This window comes from Ochotona princeps, chromosome 8 (assembly GCF_030435755.1).
Source record: "Ochotona princeps isolate mOchPri1 chromosome 8, mOchPri1.hap1, whole genome shotgun sequence".
NCBI lineage: Eukaryota > Metazoa > Chordata > Mammalia > Lagomorpha > Ochotonidae > Ochotona > Ochotona princeps.
This window is the reverse complement of record NC_080839.1, coordinates 7,673,675-7,693,643: the sequence shown is the minus strand read 5'-3', so window position 1 is coordinate 7,693,643 and position 19,969 is coordinate 7,673,675. Positions and strand designations below refer to the sequence as shown.

Genomic DNA, 19,969 nt, shown 5'->3' with positions numbered 1-19,969 from the left:
GATTAACTTAAGGGTATTCAAATAGGCAGCATTTGATTAGATTCAATATGAATCGCTGTTAAGATCACATAAAAATGTAAGAATGAAGGGATACTTCCTTAAACTTAATAAACAGCATCAGTAAAAATTGTCACCAACATTCTTAATGATGAAACACCATAGCAAGTTAGTTGCCGCCTGTGACACGTATATCCCATACAAGAGCCAGTTTGAGTCCTGGCTGCGCCATTTCTGATCCAACTCTCTGCTAATGGCCTGGGAAAACAACAGCAGATGGCCCAAACCATTGGGCACCTGCACCCACATGAAGATCTTGACCTCAGCCCAACCCAGTCCCCCAGACCAGCCATTGTGGTGTGAACTAGTGGGTGGGAGACATTCTCTCTTCTCCTTCCTCCACCCACTAATACTGCCTTTCAAATAATTTTTTGAAAAAATGGAGAAATAGACATGAATTATGCTCAGCAATAGAAAAATTGTTAGAGTGTGTCAGCATTAGCGAACATAAACCAGCTATGACAGCCTGATAATCCTGTTTTAGAAGACTGAACAACTAGGCTGGAAGTCCCAATTCATAGTAATTGCAAGATAATACAGTATAAGATCTTATTTAAAATTTGCCTATGGGCGAGTATTTGGAACATTTGTTTAAAATGCCACTCAAGATGTCTGAATTCTGCCTTGGATTGCTCCACTTCTGATCCAGCTACACCATCAGATGATAATTCAAGTGCTGAGTTTTGCCACTTATGTATGAGAGGCCTGGATGAAGTTTTGCACTCCTGGTTTCAGCCTGCTTCAGCTCTTGGCTCTTGCAGGCATTGAGGAAGTGAATCAGTAATAAAAACACACAAACTCTCTCTTTCTCTTTCTCCTTTGCTTGCTATCCATGTGACTTTCAAATGAACAAAAATCAATACAAAAAAATTTCTTATATGCATGGAAAAGATAAAATCTGGGATAAATAAAGTTACTAACATAGTGGTTATTTCTGAATGGTGGGTTAAAGGACAATTTTCTTTTTTTCCTTTGTGCTTTTCTAGGGTTTAAAAGTTTTATTCAGTAGCCACTTATTAATATACATACATACATATATACATAGGTGAGTCTAAAAATCAATTCATGGTATGATTAAAAAGAAAATTTTTTGCAGGATCTAAGATACAACTGATCTGCAATGTCAGTGGCCATATGAGTGATGCTGTCTACTGGAACTGGAATGGGTCACTAATTGATGAAGATGATCCACTACTGGCAGAAGAATATAAATTGTAAATATACTAATCAGATTCTGATATTAAATTCCATGTCATGTTTTCTATAACCCCTATAGTTTAATATAATATCCAGAGTTGGTTGACATTAATTCATCCTAACCTTTCTGACCCTTTTCAGTTTGACTGGGTTATACAAAGTCGTAAAATCTTAAATGTTTGAGGTGAAAATGTAGCTGTATATCTTTGCTCATTCATGCTGGACAACCCAAAAGTCTTTCCTTAATTTCAGTCATAAATGCCTGAATTCTATGAATTCTAATGAAGAAATTCTCCTGGGTTATTCCTCATTTTAGATATAGTTTAGAAAAGACAGATGAAACAGGGTCAAGAAAGAGGAATTGCATTTGGAAGTCTTTTGGTTTCCCAGTGCACCTGCCAGTAGGATCTCCCAACTTGCTCTTTGCTCCTCTGTGCAGTATCAGCAAACCCTTTGTCAACTTCCCTGGTCCACTATTGTTCAATATATTTTTCTCTAAACTCAGAATGCATATGTCCATATCTTTCTTCTTTTTTTTTCATATCTTTCTTCTTGGAGGCTGGTGATTTTAATTTGATTCCTCTGCTACTTAGTCAGTTCCTGACAATAATTTTGACTCTAAGAATCTCAGGCCATCTTGGTCAGCAGTCTGTTATGCCCATGACTGAAGCAGGTGTTTGTTTCAGCTGCTATTTATGGTACATGTGAAGAAATCAAGCAGATCTATGTGTCTTATTTGTAATAGATGTCATTTACTTGCTTAACTTTTTTTACTCCTCTTTTAAACAGATTTGGAAATCCTTCATCTCCAAGACAATTTACGCATCTTGCAATACTTAACATTTCACAAGTTGAAAGTAGATTTTATCTTTATCCATTTACTTGTTTAGCCAAAAATACATATGGTCGTGCTGAAACATTTATCAAATTAATATATCCAGGTAAGCCACTACCTATTTATTTTAAATGCAGTTTTGTTTTACTGTAGTACGATTGTAGCAAGTCCATGACCTTTAAACTTCCAATGCTGTTTCTTCTGCCCAGCACATTCTTTATTTCTCTTCTCCCTTGAGTAACTTCAATCTTCTTTGATTTCTTAGAAAAATTGCCTCTTCTGAGAAACTTTTCTGTCTTGCTGTCTGCCCTGGACCCAGCCATCTGCCTGCACTAATGAGGTTAGGATATCTGTTGAATATTTTCATAGGACCCTAGGTACCCATTCCAGTAGCTTTCAGACTTAGTCTTCTTTACCTGAGTAAATTCTGTAATGGAGCCTCATTTTTAGAATGCTCCTACTTCCAGATCTAGAAGCAAGTTAAGTTGGCCACACTATCTGTATTGAATAAATACTTTGAAGGACTATACAATGAATACATCATGAAAATCTAAGTATTCACTATTCAAAAAGAATGTCAAAAGTGATTGATTTTTACCAACGGGTATAATCACTAGAATTATCTTACTGTATATGATTTCTGAGTTTAAATGCCTAGAATATACAATGAAAAACTGAACTTAAAAGGTGATGTTTATAGTATCATCAAAGCACAAAATACTGAAGAATAAATCTAGCAAAAAGGTGTTCAAAATTTGTACTATATAAAGGAAATAAATTATTGCCCTATCCTAGATAGATAGAGGATTATGTAAAGTTCATGGTGTGAAACCCTGCATTATGAATATCTTAATTCTTCCTAATGAACCTATAGATTCAAAATAATTGCAGCCAAGCTCTATGCAATATTTGTGCAGTAGTGTGTATTGCATGGGTATATTGTTGTGAGCACGTGAGTAAATGCAAAGGTTCATTCTCCAAGTCGAAAGGAAATGTAAGGGTCATGAATACTCGGGTGGTCTCACAGAAGAGAAGTAATCTGGAGATTTGTACTACAGATACCACCATCTTACATAGTTCTATACCAGTGCAGTCTGTAAACTGGGCCAATCTGGATTTTAGTCTAGATATTGGCACATCATGATTTCCACTTTGTAGTAAAGTCAATTCCAGGTCAATCAAATATCCAAGTTGAAAAAACATTGTATAAAAGCTTTCAGTGTTCTCTCTGAACGATGCCTGATACATTAAAGCCATTTTTTTCTTTCTTTTATCTAGTTCTGCTTCTCCAGCCACTCCGTCTTACCACCACCCCTCCTCATCTTTCCCCTCCTCCCGTGAGATGAATCATGGGCTGGGTAATTACAGAGGCGAGAGATTGTGGACATGGGAAATAATCCTTAAGCCACCCCCGCTTCTTGTCTTAATCCCAGGAACTGTCTTTTCCTCTCCCATCTGAGGGAACTTTTGTAGGGTTCTGAGCGACATTGACTTCTTTTTTCATTTTAGAGGGTTGTGTCCTGTGGCCTTTAATATTTTCCCATTTGTTATTGTATATTGTACTATTTTGATGAAAAGTTAACAGAATGCACCTGCTTTTGATATAGTGTTGATGTTGATTGTTTTTGCACATTAGTATCTTTATTATGTGATAATAATGAGCAATAACAATTGGTCTGAATGCAAATTCCAAATATGATTTTTCTGAGTTGAAAATGTTAAATTTGCTATGTTCAATTTTTAAATTATTTTTGTTCTAATCTTTTTTCCCCATCTTTTCTGCTGTAGTCCCTGATTTCCATAAGCACACTATTGGGATCTGTGTCGTGTTAACAGTTGTAGTGACATGCTCTGTTTTCATCTGTAAGATCTTCAAGGTTGACATTGTACTTTGGTATAGAGACTCCTGCTATAGTTTTCTCCCAAAGAAAGGTATAATTTTATATTCTGTGCCATATATTTTTTGGTTGGAAAGGTAGAGAGTGACTAAGAGGGCCAGGGTAGCATGTACAGAAGTTTGATAATACTTCTGGTTATAGTTTTATAACTGACTAGGCTGTTTGCCATTGTTTTATGGGCTTACTTTCATGTATTCATGTTGGTAGATAAACATGGGTTTGGGGCATCTATTTATAAACTCAGTTAATCAGAAGCCAGTATTGAAGGTGTGTTCTATGCTGGACTGGAAATAGGTCACTTCAAGATCTGCCTGCAAATGAAACAAATGACTCCATTTTCATGTATCAGAAAAGCTGTCCTATTCTGTTGTTAAAATCTTACAAAAAAGTTAACACCCCCAACAGTGAATGCAAGGGAGAATGAATAGAATCCAGGACAGGGGCGTTTGGGAGAAAATAAGATCAACTTTTCGCACTGAATGCACAACAACAATTTTGTAGGAAAGCAGAGTGACTAAAACCCTTGCAAGAGATAAGCATTCTGCAAAAGCATTATAATAATGTTTTTTTTGGTATTGTTGTTTTAATGACGCCAATGCACATAAAAAGAATGACCTTTGAAATTGCATGCTTGTGATACTGAATTTATCAAATTTCTTGGCTTTCTTTTTTGTCTAAGTATTTATATTTTGCCTTCAGCTCCAGATGGGAAGACCTATGATGCATATATTCTATATCCAAAGACCCCAGGGGAAGGATCTACCTCTAACTCCGATGCTTTTGTGTTCAAAGTTTTGCCAGAAGTTTTAGAAGAGCAGTTTGGGTATAAGCTGTTCATTTATGGAAGGGATGACTATGTTGGGGAAGGTATGTATGTAGTAGAAAAAGAGAAGTGGAAGTATTTTTGTTGCAAAATGAATAAATGAAGTTTAGGTTCTTTTGACAAAACCATGGCACAGGTGCACATTTTAGCAATTGTGAAGCCTCTTCAGTGGTATATGATGACACCTTTCAATGATGACATACAAAGTGCTCACTTTCCTCATACATTCTTGAAGCAATATTTAGCTGATTTTTACTGAATTTTGGAAAGTCGAATGACTAATTAGACACAATTATTACTCTATGACTAATACAGTAGGAGTTGTCTACATCAAATGATTGAATGCATATATTGTGTAAATTTAGTAAATGAGAGTCAGAGAAACAAAGAGCTTCCATCTGCTGGTTCACATGCCACATTTCCAAAATACCTTGGGCCAGGCCACACTGTGGCTAGGGAGATTGAAAACTCAATCCCTGTCTCCCACATGGGTGACACGGACCTAAGTACTTGCTTCATCACTGCTACCTCCCAGAATCTGCATTAGCAAGAAACTTCCTTATTAGTGAAACTAGAACTCAAACCCCATGCACAACAATATTGGATGCACACATACTCTAAAAATTAACATATATGAAAGAGTTATACAGAGACAGGCAGAATCAGAGAGAGACATCTTTCATTCATTGATTCACTCCCAAAATGGCTGCAAAAACCAGTGCTGGACCAGACTGAACCCCAGAGCCATGAGCTTCTACTGGGGCTCTCATGAAGATAGCAAAGGCCCAAAGATTTGGACCATTATAAGCTTGCCTTTAGCTGGGAGCTGGATTGGAAGTGGAGCATCTGGGACACGAACTGGCTTCTTTATGGGATGGCAGCATCATAGGAGGTGGTTTTACTTGCTGCACAACAGTTTCAGCCCCGATTCGGGCATTTTAATTTGGGTCTTAAAGCTAGATCAGATGCCTGCATCAGATCCAGTTATTTAATAGGAAGAACCTTCTGAGGTTTTGAATCTTCAAAGAACGATGATGCACTTTGTACTTACTTGGCTGTGGTTCCTGCTTTTCAGACATTGTTGAGGTCACGAATGAAAATATCAAGAAAAGCAGAAGACTGATTGTGATTTTAGTGAGAGAGACATCAAACTTTACCTGGTTGGGTGATTCATCAGAAGAGCAAATAGCCATGTACAATGCCCTCATTCAGGATGGAATGAAAGTTGTTCTCCTGGAGTTGGAGAAAATCCATGACTATGAGAAGATGCCAGAATCCATTAAATTCATTAAGCAGAAACATGGGGTCATCCGCTGGTCGGGGGACTTTAAAGAGGGACCTCAGTCTTCCAAGACCAGGTTCTGGAAAAATGTGAGGTACCACATGCCTGCCCAGCGGCAGGTGCCTACATCCAAATGCCAGTTGCTGTCCACAGCCTCTAAGCCAGAGCCTAAGAAGAAACTGGAAAGAGAAGTTCACTTACCTCTCGGATAGCCGCCAGAGGCTTGGCCAAGGCTTCTTTGTCTTTTGTCTGTGGCACTGCAGTCTGAGCTGTACAGTCACAAAAAGTACCTGTTATGCTCCCTTCACCCCAAGGTCACCTGGCATCAGATTGTTAAGGGAGCGAGATGTGACTGTAGGAGGCAGGCAGTTCCAAGTAGAGGTCACACACACCCTGTTTGTTCTGCAGCTCTGCGGGAAGTATGAGCACAGCATGAACCTCAGAGCGGGGCTGTAGCCCTCACTCAGGACTCTGGTATCACCTGGAGTGGCTGACCTGGGCAGTGTTGCAGGGAAAGGTGAGAGCCAGCACACGGAGAAAGGTGTTCTTGGAGTACTTGTCACAAGACATTCATGTTCCATCCATACCTACAGCCAGCAGCTCAGAAGGATGACTTCTCACTTCACCGAACTTGAAAACCTTCTTTTTACTGGACAAAGGCGTTCTGACATTTTGAGATTCCCTTAGTGTTCCACAGGAGAGAATGCACTGCGGAAGCACTATGGGAACAGGGAATTGAAGTACCTCTTACTGCTCTTCTCCCTGGAGCGGCCATCCGGTTCTTCCCTTTTCTTTTGTCTTTTACTGGGCTCATTGTTTCTTTGGCGGGATGGCTTCCCAGGGGTTTCCTCCCTCTGTTCTGTTGCATGCACATCCCATAGATTAACCATCCTTCCTAAAGTGCTGCTCTCATCTCGCTTGGCCTTGGCCGAAACAGCTCCTGGGACTGGGAGCTAAAGCTGGAGTTGTCTCACCAGCTTGTCTTGCCTTCCCAACCTCCCCAACCTGTCCTACTGTGAATACCCTGAATAGCCCCTGAGCCTCTGTTCCTGCTCCGAGCACGCATCCACGCAGCCTGTTACCTTGCTGCCTCTGACTAGAATCCCTTCCAGCCAGCCTGAAATGTACTGAAATTCAGATCTGAGTCCAACTGTATTGTCTCTAAGAGATGTTCCCTAAGTGATGACTCCTCGGCCCCTTTATTGCCTGCCAATGTGACAGTGCTGGCTGTTGGTGACTAGCTTGGAGGGATTGTTTTTCCAGCTGGAATTTGCTCTATGGGAGAGGCCCTTGTGTCTCTCTTTGTTCCTCACTACCTTCCACAAGTAATTTGCACACATGATGTAGATTTGAGTGATGTTTTAGTGCTTAAGACATTCTTAGGTTAAATTTCTGCAATTATTCAAATTCAATATATGAACACAGTTGCCTATTTTTAAAAAGTCACACTCTTAGTGCTATTAGACATAGGGCTTGAACTTGGGTTTCTAGCTTCTGGTTCAGTGTTTTGTGAACTTGATTTCAGATTAATAACTCACCTGTTTTACCCCCACTTTGGCACTTTTTTGAGAAGGAATTGTAGTTTTCTAGAAAGCCACTGAATTTAGTAACATTTCTTTTTAGGAAACCAAATTCCTAAGTTTAGAGTGTTAGAAGTTACAAATACTATATTTAGATTTTTGTAAAACCATTTTTTGCACAATTTTATTTTAATATTTCTTAATCAAATATGAAAGAACCATTTTTAAAAATGTGGAATATATATATACAAATATATATATTTAATTTGCTAGGAGTCCTGGATAACTATAGAAACCCAATGAAAGCTGAAAAGCCAAAAGTATGGGCCACCTGTTGGAGGACAGATGCACATTAAAAAATTCTGTGACCATGGATGTGTTTTCTAGCTTTAATATGCAATAGTATGGGTGGATTCACACTTTTTGGAAACAATTCTTTTTTCCTTCTACAGGTGCCAGTGGGGACTAGAGAAACACCGAGCTTAGGCTTATGACTTCTTTTCTACCTTTTCTCCTGGATCTGGCCTGACAGCATTGAGCCATAATGGTATTTTGGAGCTGCTGTTTTAAAACAAAAGACCTCATTTTCACTTAGCAGGACACTCTACATGGAGTTTCATGTCCCCAGCATCTATGAGATGCTTCAAAATGTAGTTTAGTTGATAAGTTTTCAGTCTGTCACCTGGAAAATATCTTGGCATGTCTAACAAAGCAATTCTAAAATTTAGAATTAGTGACAACGGTGGGTCAGAAAATAAGGAAATGGGGGAACAACCATAAATAACAAGTATCCAGGAACGTGGAATTTAGGAAGGAACAGGATTGAGGGATAAGCTTAGGTCAGGAGAGATGTCTCACAAACAGGAAGTGTGTTGACACTCCTGGCACTTGGGAAGATCCCAGAGGAAGAACCCACATTCCAGGTTCCCCATGAACTTCCTTTGACTTTTGTCTCTCCTCCCCACCCCAAATTTTTAAAGCTCTTCCTTCCCTATGGATTAGATCCTAATATACTTTCTGGTGTGAGTTTTTTTCTAAAGTCAACCTTTAGTGTCGATGAAGAGTTTGCAAGAGTAACAGAATATTTCCTTACCAGTTGCTAAAACAGATTGCACAGAACAAGTATTTTCCCTATCCTACTTTTCTTTTAAATATTATTTTCAATAAGAAAAATTGTATTGAGCCATTTTGTAAATGACATTATCGATATGTTTGTACTGGTTAATGATGAAGGGTATTTTTAAAGCTTGTTTGTATAGTTCCACAGCAGATGTCAAGTATTTTTGTATCTTCAAACACCAAATGCATGTACAGTGCACATTGTTGATCAATAGACTGTACTTGTTTTCCAATAAAATTGTCAAACCGTTTCCTGATGTTAGTCATTGAACACCATTTCTCTAGCTGCACACACCAGGCCTGATGGAGGCTGAGGACACCATCCATAGAGCTCTGGTTACAGGGAGAAAAGGGGAGTGAAGCTCCCCAAACCAGCAGCTCCCAGCTGTTTGCTTACCTCGATGATGTAAGTCATGAATTACTGTTAGTAAACCTTTACCTGTTCAAATAATAAGGGCACCATTTTTTAAAAAAAAGATTTATTTATTTTTGTTGGAAAGTCAGATATACAGAGAGGAGGAGAGACAGAGAGGGAGATCTCCCATCCCCAAGCAGCCGCAACGCCGATCTGAAGCAAGGAGCCTGGAGCCTATTCCAGGTCTCCCATGCGGGTACAGGATTCCATGGTTTTGGATCATCTTCCACTGCTTTTCCAGTCCACAAGGAGGGAGCTGGATGGAAAGCAGGGTGGCTGGAATTAGAATCTGTGTTCATATGGGGTCCTGGCATGTGCAAGGTGAGGACTTTAGCCGCTAAGCTACTGCACCAGGCCCATAAGGGCACCATTTGTATGAACCTTTATACCTTCACAGAAGGCATCCATTTATTTTCTTCTTTAACTCAGGAAGTGGACAAAACTTGGAATCCCAGAAGCATGCAGCATAGCACATAAGCATTTGTGACTGGAGATCCCATTAGGGTTGTCAGTGCCTCTTTCTAACCTCTCAGCAATTACAATGGGCATGCACTCTGGCAGTACCTGGGCGAAGGGGAAAGGGGTGTTGGCTTAAAGCATGAGAGCCCAGCATGAACTCTCGGTCTGTTGGAGCGGTGTGAGACAGATCATGCCAGACAAGTCTAGGATGCGTTAAGAAGTCATTATGAACCAAGCTTAGTGATGCCAGGGCCTGCTAGAAATTAGTAAATGACAAGTCCACATGGCAATCCAGTCTGAACCAAACCCTGAGAAGAACAAATGGTCATTACTGTAAAGTCCATCTGTTAAACTGAAGATCTATGTTCCAGCCTCCCCAGCGATGTAAATTCTAAGAGATGCAGCGAACAACCTGGACAAACTTACAAAGCTGCAAACATTCACATTTTCCTGGCTTCTCTGTCCACATGCCATTACTGTAAGGTCTCACCTCTCCTGGAACGCTTGAGAATGCACAAATTAGGTTGACCAAGTCACACCAGCAGTGAACAGAGAGTGAGGAATACAGACATACAGGGGGCTATATTCAGTGGCTACCTGTCCTTGGAGTTTGCTCAGGGGAAGCCAGAGAACAAGCAGGTACTGGGGAGGCTGAGAGTCAGAGTGACAGAGTGATGGAAGCATGTGACCAAGAGAGAGCCCTTCCCTACTATGGTCCTTTATGGGGGCTTGCGAAGGGAGTGATTACACAGCAACACAATACTGTTCCCTCTCAGGTTCCAGGTGATGATAGGTGACTGTCACCCAACTCACAAGTGTGCAGGAAGGATTATGTGGATGGGGGAAGAATGACTTTCAAGCTCATGACCCCGAACTAGCTGCCTAAGACCACAAAACATCTGGCTACTATTGTTAAGACAGGTAGGTGGTATTATCCTGTGCTTAGAAGAGCGGCCCAAGAAAATGTGTGTGCAGTGGGATGAGGAAACGAGTTCCGAAAGCAGGACCCAGTAATGTTTGCCTGTCTTTCATTAAAAGGAATTCACGGACTTGAGCAAGTGAAACAGCTATCTCAGAAGGCCGTCACCATGTGCAATGGCTCAATTGGCTAATTCTCCCCTTGCAAGTGCCAGAATCCTGTATAGGCACTGGCTCATGTGCTAGCTGATCCATTTCCCATCCAGCTCCCTGCCTGTGGCCTGGGGAAGCAGTCGAGGACGGTCCAAAGCCTTGGGACCCTGCACCCATATGGGAGAGCCGGAGGAGGCTCCTGGTTCCAGATCATCTCTGCTCTGGCCATTGTGGCCATTTGGGGAGTTAGGCAGTGGATGGAAGCTCTTTCTCTTTGTAAATATGCCTTTTCAATAAAAAAGAATACATATTTTTTTAAAAAAAATCTTTATAGTTAATATTGCCCAGAGGGATTTGCATAGGTTTCCGACCTTTCCTGGAGACAACTTGGGGGACCGCTGCGAGCCCTTCCCCAAGGGACGATTATGAGGTTGTGGGAGGAATCCCACACCTGGCAAGCTCTCTATCCAGGTGTATACCAGAGAGGCTGTTTGGAGAGAAGAAATGGGAGACCCCTACTCATGTCCCTAAAAACCCAAGTCTGAAGACAGACTGGCCCGTCAAACCTTTACTGAGACACCCACCTAGTCTAACAGGTGTATCCATCTCTTCACATATTTCGATAATATTGGCTGCTAACAACCTTCTCCATCAGCCTCCTACTTCATTATTGATAGAAAAAGTTCCTGGGATTCAAATCAGTGGTAACTTAGACCATGTACCTGAACCCAGCTTCCTCACCTAATTCCTGTGTAAGGACATGCCTAGCATGTAGTCAAAGTCCTTAGTAGTAGCAAATCTATGAGCCAAAAGTTTATATTATAATGTACAAATAGAAGGATGAAAAGGTATAGATTAGCAATAGCAGTGGACACAGCATTATTCAACTTCTTGTTATTACAATGAAATACCTAAGGCAATTAATTTTATGAAAAGACTTATGTAGCTCATGGTTTTAGAGGTTTACGTTTGCAAGCATGTGTTTTCAGTGGTTTGATCTACAGTGAGGTTGGTGGACGGCCATGGTGGGAACAGGTGTTGGGGCAGGTAGTGGCATCCAGACCTGGGAAGCCGTCAGAATCATTTGGCTCAAACTCAAGTCATTGTAAGAAGCCTTTTGTGAGGACTACTTTCTGAGGACATGCGACAGGGATGCAAGGTCCTCCCATGAGGCCTAATCTAAGAGTTCAACCCCTTCTCAGTAGATACGTTGGAGACCAAGCATCTAATACATGAGGCTTTAGGGAGCATTCAGCATTCAAACTATAGTAGATGCTAAAAAAATCTTACATATAAAACACACAGAGGCTCTTTGAAAGCTTATGAAAATCAGAATTATAAGTTGATGTTGGTGCAAAACATTTTTAAATCCATGCATAGTTTTTCATAATACGTGTTTTCCATACTGCAAACTTTTGACATGCCTACATACAACATCAAGGTGAAGTTGTACAATGCCAGGGCCAGGGACCCTACTTATGTGATAGCCCCACAATCAGACTCAGATCCAAAGGGGAACAGATGTTTAAAAAAGGACAGATTCTTTTAACATATTCCTGAGGGATGTTTCAATAAATCTCTCAATAGCAAAGATTCAAGAACTCATAAAAATGTATGAACCAGCTATCCAGTATGCCTCACAAAGATGGAAGGCATTTTTCATCAGACCCCTGCTATTTTGCCAGTAATTATGTGTGTATGTGAATAATTATGTGTCTGTGTGTGTTTAGGAAAAGCAACGCCAAGCAACATATCAAAGTCACATCATCTCCCTCTCTTTGTCAGATATCTTTTTTTGAGTAAATACAAATAGGCCAGGACAAAGCCAGAATCCAGGAACTCAATCTGGGTCTCCCACACAGGCCATAGGAATTCCACCTGTCATCACTTGCTACCTTTGAAGGTGTGTGTTAGCACACAGCTGGAATTGGAAGTGGAGCCAGGATTTGAACCCAGCAACGTGATATGGAGTGGAGAATCCCAAGTGGTGTCTTCACTCCTATCGCCAAACACCGGCACCAGTTTGGCATCTTTTGTTTTTTAAAGATTTACTTGTTTTTATTTGAAAGGCATATTTGCAGAGAGAAGAGACACAGTAAGAGAAAGAGAGAGGGAGGTCTTACATTTATTGGTTCTCTACCCACATGGCTACAGTAGCCAGAGCTGAGCAGATCAGAAACCCAGGAGCCAGGAACTTCCTCCGGGTCTCCCACATGGGTACAGGAACTCAAGGATTTAGCCATCCTCTGCTGCTTTCCTAGGCCACATGCAGGGAGCTGGAAGGGAAGTAGAGCAGCTGTCCATAAAGTGTGCTGGCACCATAGGTAGAGGCTTAGTCTGTATCTGCCACAGTTTGGCATTTTTGACAAGCAAGTTTCCTAAATGTTACTTGAAAGATTTAAAAATATATATTTATTTTTATTTATATGAAAGAGCAGTGTCCACATGCACCCCCCCCCCACACACACACACACACTCACACACAGAATGAAAGGAGGGAGCAGAAAAAGGGAGAGATTGGTTTTCCATTTCCTGGTTCACTCTCCAAATGTCCACCACAGTGGGGGCTGGGCCAAGGTGAAGCCAGGAGCCTGAAACACTATTTGAGTCTCCCACCTGGGTGGCAGGAATCCAAGTACTTGAGCCAGCATCCGATGCCTCCCAGAAGTGCATTAGTAGAAGCTGAATTGGAATCAGAGTAACCAGGGCTTGCCCAAGTCACTACGATAAGAGAGGTGGGTGTTGGCTGTATGTCTATCCTAACCCACAGTACCACCACGCCTGCTCAAATTATTTTTAAGCATATCACAACAAGGTAATCAGAGATTTTCTGAAGTTAATTTAGCAAAGGAGCATCTTTCACCTTGGAGATGGGCCCCTGGGGGCCACAGCGATACCATCAAGAAAGGAAAAGAGTGAGCCACGCTCAGGGAAAGTAGTTCCACTCGATGTAATACACAGATTATCTCTACAGGTGCAGAAATCCACAGAGCACACATGAAGAAAGTGTCTGTGGGGAAACAAATCAGAGAACAAAATCATGTAGTGTAAGACATTTATTTTACGACCCAAACATGAAAATGTATGCGTAAGTATGTGTGTATGTATGTGTTTTAGGGACAAGAACCTACATGAACCAGATGACATTCTTTATAAACAACCATTAGCCTTTCAAGGAAACTTAACCTTACTGTCTACCACTCAAGTTTCTTCCGAAGAAGGCCTGGCTGATTCAAGTGTGGACATCTTGTGCGTTCACCTTAAGTCAGCACCCAACACATGAACACAGTTGCTAAAATTTTCAGCTGTTGAATCGGCTGAACCTGTATCACTGGCATCTAGGCTCATGGGATGATGTGACTTCTCAGGACCATGTCTTTCTGCACCAGCTGGGAGATTAACTTTCAGTCAAAGTTCAGGAAGTTTGTTCCTTTGAGAGCCTTTGAACAAGAAGTGACTCCAACTGTCACTGGGTTTTTGCTTCTGGCACCTGGTAGGGCGGCCTTGACCATCACTTGTTAGCATTTCTTGGGGCTTCATTTCTCCAAAATCCCTGAGAACTGGATCCTTGAGATTCCTGTGAGTCAGGGTCTGGCATGTTTCACAGTCTCTTCCACTTCCAGGTTTGCCCACGTGATTAATCCCAAGTTGGCCAGCACTTCAATGTTCTCTCCTCAACCACCTTACACACATGTCTTACTGAGCTTGACTAGTTTCTCTTACATATCTCCAAGTCTGTGGATGGTAGCTGTCAGTTTGAACACTGTTTTATTGTTAAGTGATAGACCTCATCATATTTGCTTCTGAATTGGTGAGTTTTCTCAAACAGGATGTGATGTCCTGCCTCAAATTCCAAAACACAGATGCAATGGTTTTGCTCTCAAGTTTACATTCAGGCAATTGAAAAATGCTTACCACCCACCTAATGATATATTAATTACAAGTAAGAGAAAAATGCAAATCTAGCCAGAGGACCTCAAGATAATATTGTTTAGGAAACAAACCCATAGGACAGGGAGTCTTAAATCTCTGTAGCACTTGAGCTTGGGCATTTGCAGTCGACAGGTGGGAAAGACTGATAACTTTTGGTTGGAGGAACATTGGACATAGAGAATAAAACTGAAGGGCATCATTATAGCAAAAGTAAATGCTGATAAACAGCTGGGTAGGGAGTTATTTGGTGATGCCTGTGCAATGTACTGATTGCCTTAGGAGTGTTCTTTGTCTTTTTAAGCAACCATATTTAAAAGAAACTTTCTGTATTATAAAAGACTATTAGCTTGAGAGAATGCAGGAATGTTTCAAATGAAAAAGAAAGAAAAAGGTTATCCATAGTCTCAGAACTTAAGCACAGTTTTTAAATAGTTCATGGTCTTTCTAGGGAAATGACAGAGATCATACAATGTGCAATTTAATACCCTAAGATTTTAAAATGTAGCAAAATATTTTCCCACATTACTATTATTAGAAATATGATCCACACATACTCTGTAAGTCTATATATAAAACGAGTGGTTTATTTAATGTTGCTGCTTTGGCTGCATATCTAGTTTACGATTTTCAGCAGTCAAAATGACATAGTCATCCTTTCCTAGACAGCTTTGTTCCCTTCCTTGATCATTGGCTTTGTGAAGATTCAGAAAGCAATAAGCTTTTCGGCTTGACTAATTGCGTCCTGTGCAGTCACTCAGCTCTCCTACAAGTAGTGCGTGGCATAAACAATGCTCATTTTCAAAGTCACTACCAGTTTGGTAGACTTCACAGACATCCTTTGTGATGAACATATCACAGCCGGTTAAATACTAATGTGGCTGGAAGTTTCACTTAAGCATGGCAGTTCCTTGGGAAGCAGCCCTTGCCCTCCAATTCATTTCATCATTCTCTAGTTAGTAATTGAGTCTTGAGCCAAGATGCTCCAACTCCCAGATTTGGGATATGTTCAGTCAGCCACTGTTACCAGTGACATTGACTATGGACAAGAAAAGTGTATAAGCACAGGTAGGAAAAAGCACAGCTGAGCAGCACCAAGAAAGGAAAAAAAATAAACATGTAGAGTGCTGATGTACAATAGCCCCAGAAAGAATGAATGGATTGTAACACGGGAACATAAAAAAAACCTAACTATATCCAAAGTCAACCAGACCATAGAACGGCCATGTTATCCTATCATAACATAGCATGACATAGGATGAAGGTGCTGGTCAGTCTCTGTTTGACAGGCCAGGAGCCACAGGCTAGCAGCTGAACGATTTTGAGACCAATAAAAGTCTTGGATATAGGATATGGGAATCCCAAATGGTGTCTTAATGACTATACCACATATGCATTCCAATTTCCAGGTTTTGACTACTGTGAATTATGTTGCTATGAATAGTCTAGCATGTAGCTGATCTGGCGGACCTCTGAATACATATCTATTGAGATATTTCTTCACATGAATATGTGAGCTAGATTTAGTAGATACCACCAAAGATATAGTAGTTACTACAGCTAGATTTGAGATATTTTTTGAAATGAATGTGTGAGATAGGTTTAGTAGTTACCACTAAACTGATTTTCCAAAGCGGTTGCGCCTCTTTTTGCTCCTTCCATCAGGCTAAGAGACCCCAGCAGCTCAACATTGTTGACAACGTTTGGTACTGCAGAAGTGAAGATGCAGAAGTGTCAGGAATCTCTACTCCTGAATCAAAGGTGGGCTTCCAGTGAAACTGTTCAATGTGTCTTGATGATAGGCTGGTTGACTTTCTGCCATTTTTTATACCTACAACATCAGGTTACACTTAAATAGCAGTTTGATGGACTTGTGATTACTGTTGGAGGACTACTACAGTAAGTCAAAGGGGGTGATGGGAGATGGGGAGGGTGGAAGGAGAAATCCCTGAGCCTACAGAACTGTATCATGAAAAAAAAAATAAACAGTATTTGGTATTGTTACACAACACCACAAATTAATTGGAGGTGCTGCTTTGAATACCCAAACTTGGGTCCTCTGGCCATTGCGCAGAAAACCCATCACTGACAGTGGGGTGCTGGAAGAAATTAGGTATGTATTGCAACATGCAGAGTGAGAAGTTGAGCAGCTATTGCTTCACTCTTATTCTCTAAAGAATTAAGGATGAAGGGTTTATAGATTGGAGTTGGGGGTTGAGAATTGCATGGTTAGCTCGTGTCCAACTTCTTGGTTGGTCAGTGGCACCTGAGGTTCTTCTTTGGTGGGTCAGTGATGCTGTATTTTTCAGCAAATGGCTACGTGTGTAAGAGGTAGTTACTTTCTGGAACTTCCTTGCCTGGACCTGGAATTCCCCTGAACAGGCTTCCCTGGACAGCACTGGTCAGTCAATAGGGTTTTATCTATTGCAGAAGGAAATGACTTCTTGAGAACAGAGATGCAAATTTGTTTGGTCAGCTACGTCACTCCCTCAGTTCAGTGAATTCCTTTTGATAGAGAATAAGTGGAAATACGTTGATCTCAGTGAGACATACGAGAGAGACTGGGTCCTAACTTGGTAGGGGCATGGGGTCAGTATTGTCAGTCTCCCTAAGTTAAGACTTCAGTGGTGAGGATGACATTTAAAAATGAAAATAGGTTTATATCGCTTCTGCTTTAAATTTTCCACCAAATAGGCTTCATTTCTGCTCTCTCTCTCTCTTTTTTTTTTTTTTTTGGAAGGCGGATATACAGAGAGGAGGAGGGACAGAGAGGAAGATCTTTCAACTGATGGTTCACTCCCCAAGTGACCACAACGGCCGGTGCTGCACCGATCCAAAGCTAGGAGCCAAGAGCCTCTTCCGGGTCTCCCACGCAGGTGCATGGGTGCAGGGTACCAAAGCTTTGGGCCCTCTTCGACTGCTTCCCCAGGCCACAAGCAGGGAGCTGGATGGGAAGCAGGGCTGGGATTAGAACCGGTGCACATATGCAATCCCGGTGTGTGTAAGGCGAGGACTTGCGCCACTATGCTATCGCGCTGGGCCTCAAAGTCGTTCCTTCTTCAGAGACTTTACAATGATTGTGAGTTTTCACTCAGATTTCCGCACGGCAGACTCAGGCCTTGGCAGTGTCATCACTTTGCACAGTGCTATCATTTGCAGCATCGAATCAGTTCATCGTAATTGGCACCTTTCATTGTCTCACCAAGCAGAAATCCTTTTGAAATTTTCCTTCACCACTAGGCACTAGCATGAGTGTGAGCGGTAAGAGGGTCTATCTTCCCTTCAGCTGTATTTCGAGTTCTCAGAATACCAGCAGGCGCATCATGGGCAACACAGGGATAGCTGATGAGTGAGTGATTGCACTGACTACACGGGGTGGGGCTAAGAGGAAGAACCAAATGCTTGCAGCGCCACCCTCTGGCTCTATTTGCTCCATCGTCCCCAGCCTCACAGAGGAGAGATAGGCAGATTTTGGCACCTTATAGATATTTAAGGGCAGTTCAAAAGTTTATGGAAAACGAAATTAAAGGATACTTTTATTTTGGGGTATTTTAAAAAAATTCATTGTCTCATCCACTTTACCTGGGTCTCAGCCCTCCCTGCCCTAGTCAGTGGTCCACATGGGTGTACGCCGTTCTCAGCTATGTAAAAACCGCCAAAAATAAAATAAACTTATTAAAAGTTTAAAAATCGTAAAAAAGAAACTGTGCTACAGTAGATAGTGTGTTCCATGTTTGTTTAGGTGCTTGTTTTACCGCTAATTCATGGAAGGTGATGCGTTATCTGTATATTTCTCAAGGGGGATTAGTTAAAGGACCCATTCATCAAGAGATCACCTTTCTAGTTTCTTGTGATGTTCTCTTTTCACCCCTAACTTTGTTTTTGTTTTTCTCTCTTGGCTTTTATTAGCTATGTTGGCTATAAGTTCATTTTATTCATCTTCTTTAAAAATGGCTCTTTTGGGTAACCTAATGGCTCAAGTCCTTGCCTTGCACGCACCGGGATCCCATATGGGCACCGGTTCATATCCCGGCAGCCCCACTTCCCACCCAACTCCCTGCTTGTGGCCTGGGAAAGCAGTGGAGGACGGCCCAAAGCCTTGGGACCCTGAACCCACGTGGGAGACCCAGAGGAGACTCCTGGCCTCTGGCTTCAGATGGGCGCAGCTCCAGCCATTGTGGTCACTTGGGGAGTGAACCATCAGTTGGAAGATCTTCCTCTGTCTCTCCTCCTCTCTGTAAATCTGACTTAAAATAAAAATAAAATAAATCTTTAAAAAATAGCTCTTTCTTATTGCAATTTACAGGGTTTTTTTTTTTTTTTTTTAGTTTCATTTCTACTTGCTGTGGTTTTCACATTTCTTGGTTCTTTCATTTTCCTTTTTTAATAAGTCCTTGAGCTGCATTATTGGATCACTTAATTGAGATATTTTAACGTTTTGTGAGCACCTGATATTATAACTATCCTTTTCAATACTGTTGCAACAACTTATGTTTTTTTTAAAGATTTATTTATTTTTATTTCAAAGTCAGATACAGAGAGAGGAGGAGAGACAGAAAGGAAAATCTTCCTTCCGATGATTCACTCCCCAAGTGACCACAATGCTGGAGCTGAGCTGATCCAAAGCCAGGAGCCAGGAGCCTCCTCCAGGTCTCTTACATGGATGCAGAGTCCCAGGACTTTTGGCCATCCTTGACTGCTTTCCCAGGCCACAAGTAGGGAGCTAGATGGGAAGCGGGGCCACCGGGATTAGAATCAGCACCCATAAGGGATCCTGGAGCGTTTCAAGCAAGGACTTTAGTGGCTAGGCCATCGAGCCGGGCCCGATCTAATGGGTTTTGATGTTTTGTTTTTATTTTCAATTCTTTTTTTTTTCAATTCTTAAAAAAATTACTTTTATTTTATTATTTTTAAAATAAAAAAAATTTTATTTTCAATTCTTAAAAAATTATTTTTCTTATTAATTTCTTCATAAAGTGACACATAGGTCATGTAGGTGCATCATTTTATTCAAAAAGGTGTTTCTTTTCTTTTTCATTTCTTCAGCGACAAATTGGTCATTCAGTAACATGTTATTTAACTTCATGTTGCAAATTTCCTGTTTTTCTTCATATTGCTGATTTTGTTTTATGGTTTTTCATTTAACGGATGTATAGTAACTGTGTAATAGAGTCTGTCATATTCAGATGTGAAGATACAAGGCAATATATGCCTCTCTACTTCCAAATCAAAGATGGTCTCCCAATGAAACTGTTATATATATTTTGCCAACAGGATGCTGGACTCTGCCATTTTCCATACCTACAGTGTCAGGATACACTTAAAAAGCAGATTGATGGACTTATGACTGGTTATGAAGAGCT

General features: G+C 41.0%; 1 protein-coding gene across 6 annotated transcripts in view; it reads left to right on the top strand.

Moving 5' to 3' along the window:
- The window catches only part of IL1R1 (interleukin 1 receptor type 1), a 65,106-nt gene extending 58,627 nt beyond the window's left edge, over positions 1-6,479 (top strand). For 4 of the 6 annotated variants that reach the window (XM_058667476.1, XM_058667470.1, XM_058667469.1 and 1 more), the window contains 5 exons: positions 1,154-1,271; positions 2,044-2,195; positions 3,878-4,021; positions 4,687-4,854; positions 5,886-6,479. In XM_058667476.1, coding sequence (XP_058523459.1) covers positions 1,154-1,271; positions 2,044-2,195; positions 3,878-4,021; positions 4,687-4,854; positions 5,886-6,304 — 1,001 coding nt within the window. In that variant the 3' untranslated portion in view covers positions 6,305-6,479. The remainder of the gene's footprint in view (positions 1-1,153; positions 1,272-2,043; positions 2,196-3,877; positions 4,022-4,686; positions 4,855-5,885) is intronic. The other 2 variants (XM_058667472.1, XM_058667475.1) reach the window with 2 other exon arrangements.
- The last annotated feature ends 13,490 nt before the right edge of the window (positions 6,480-19,969 follow it).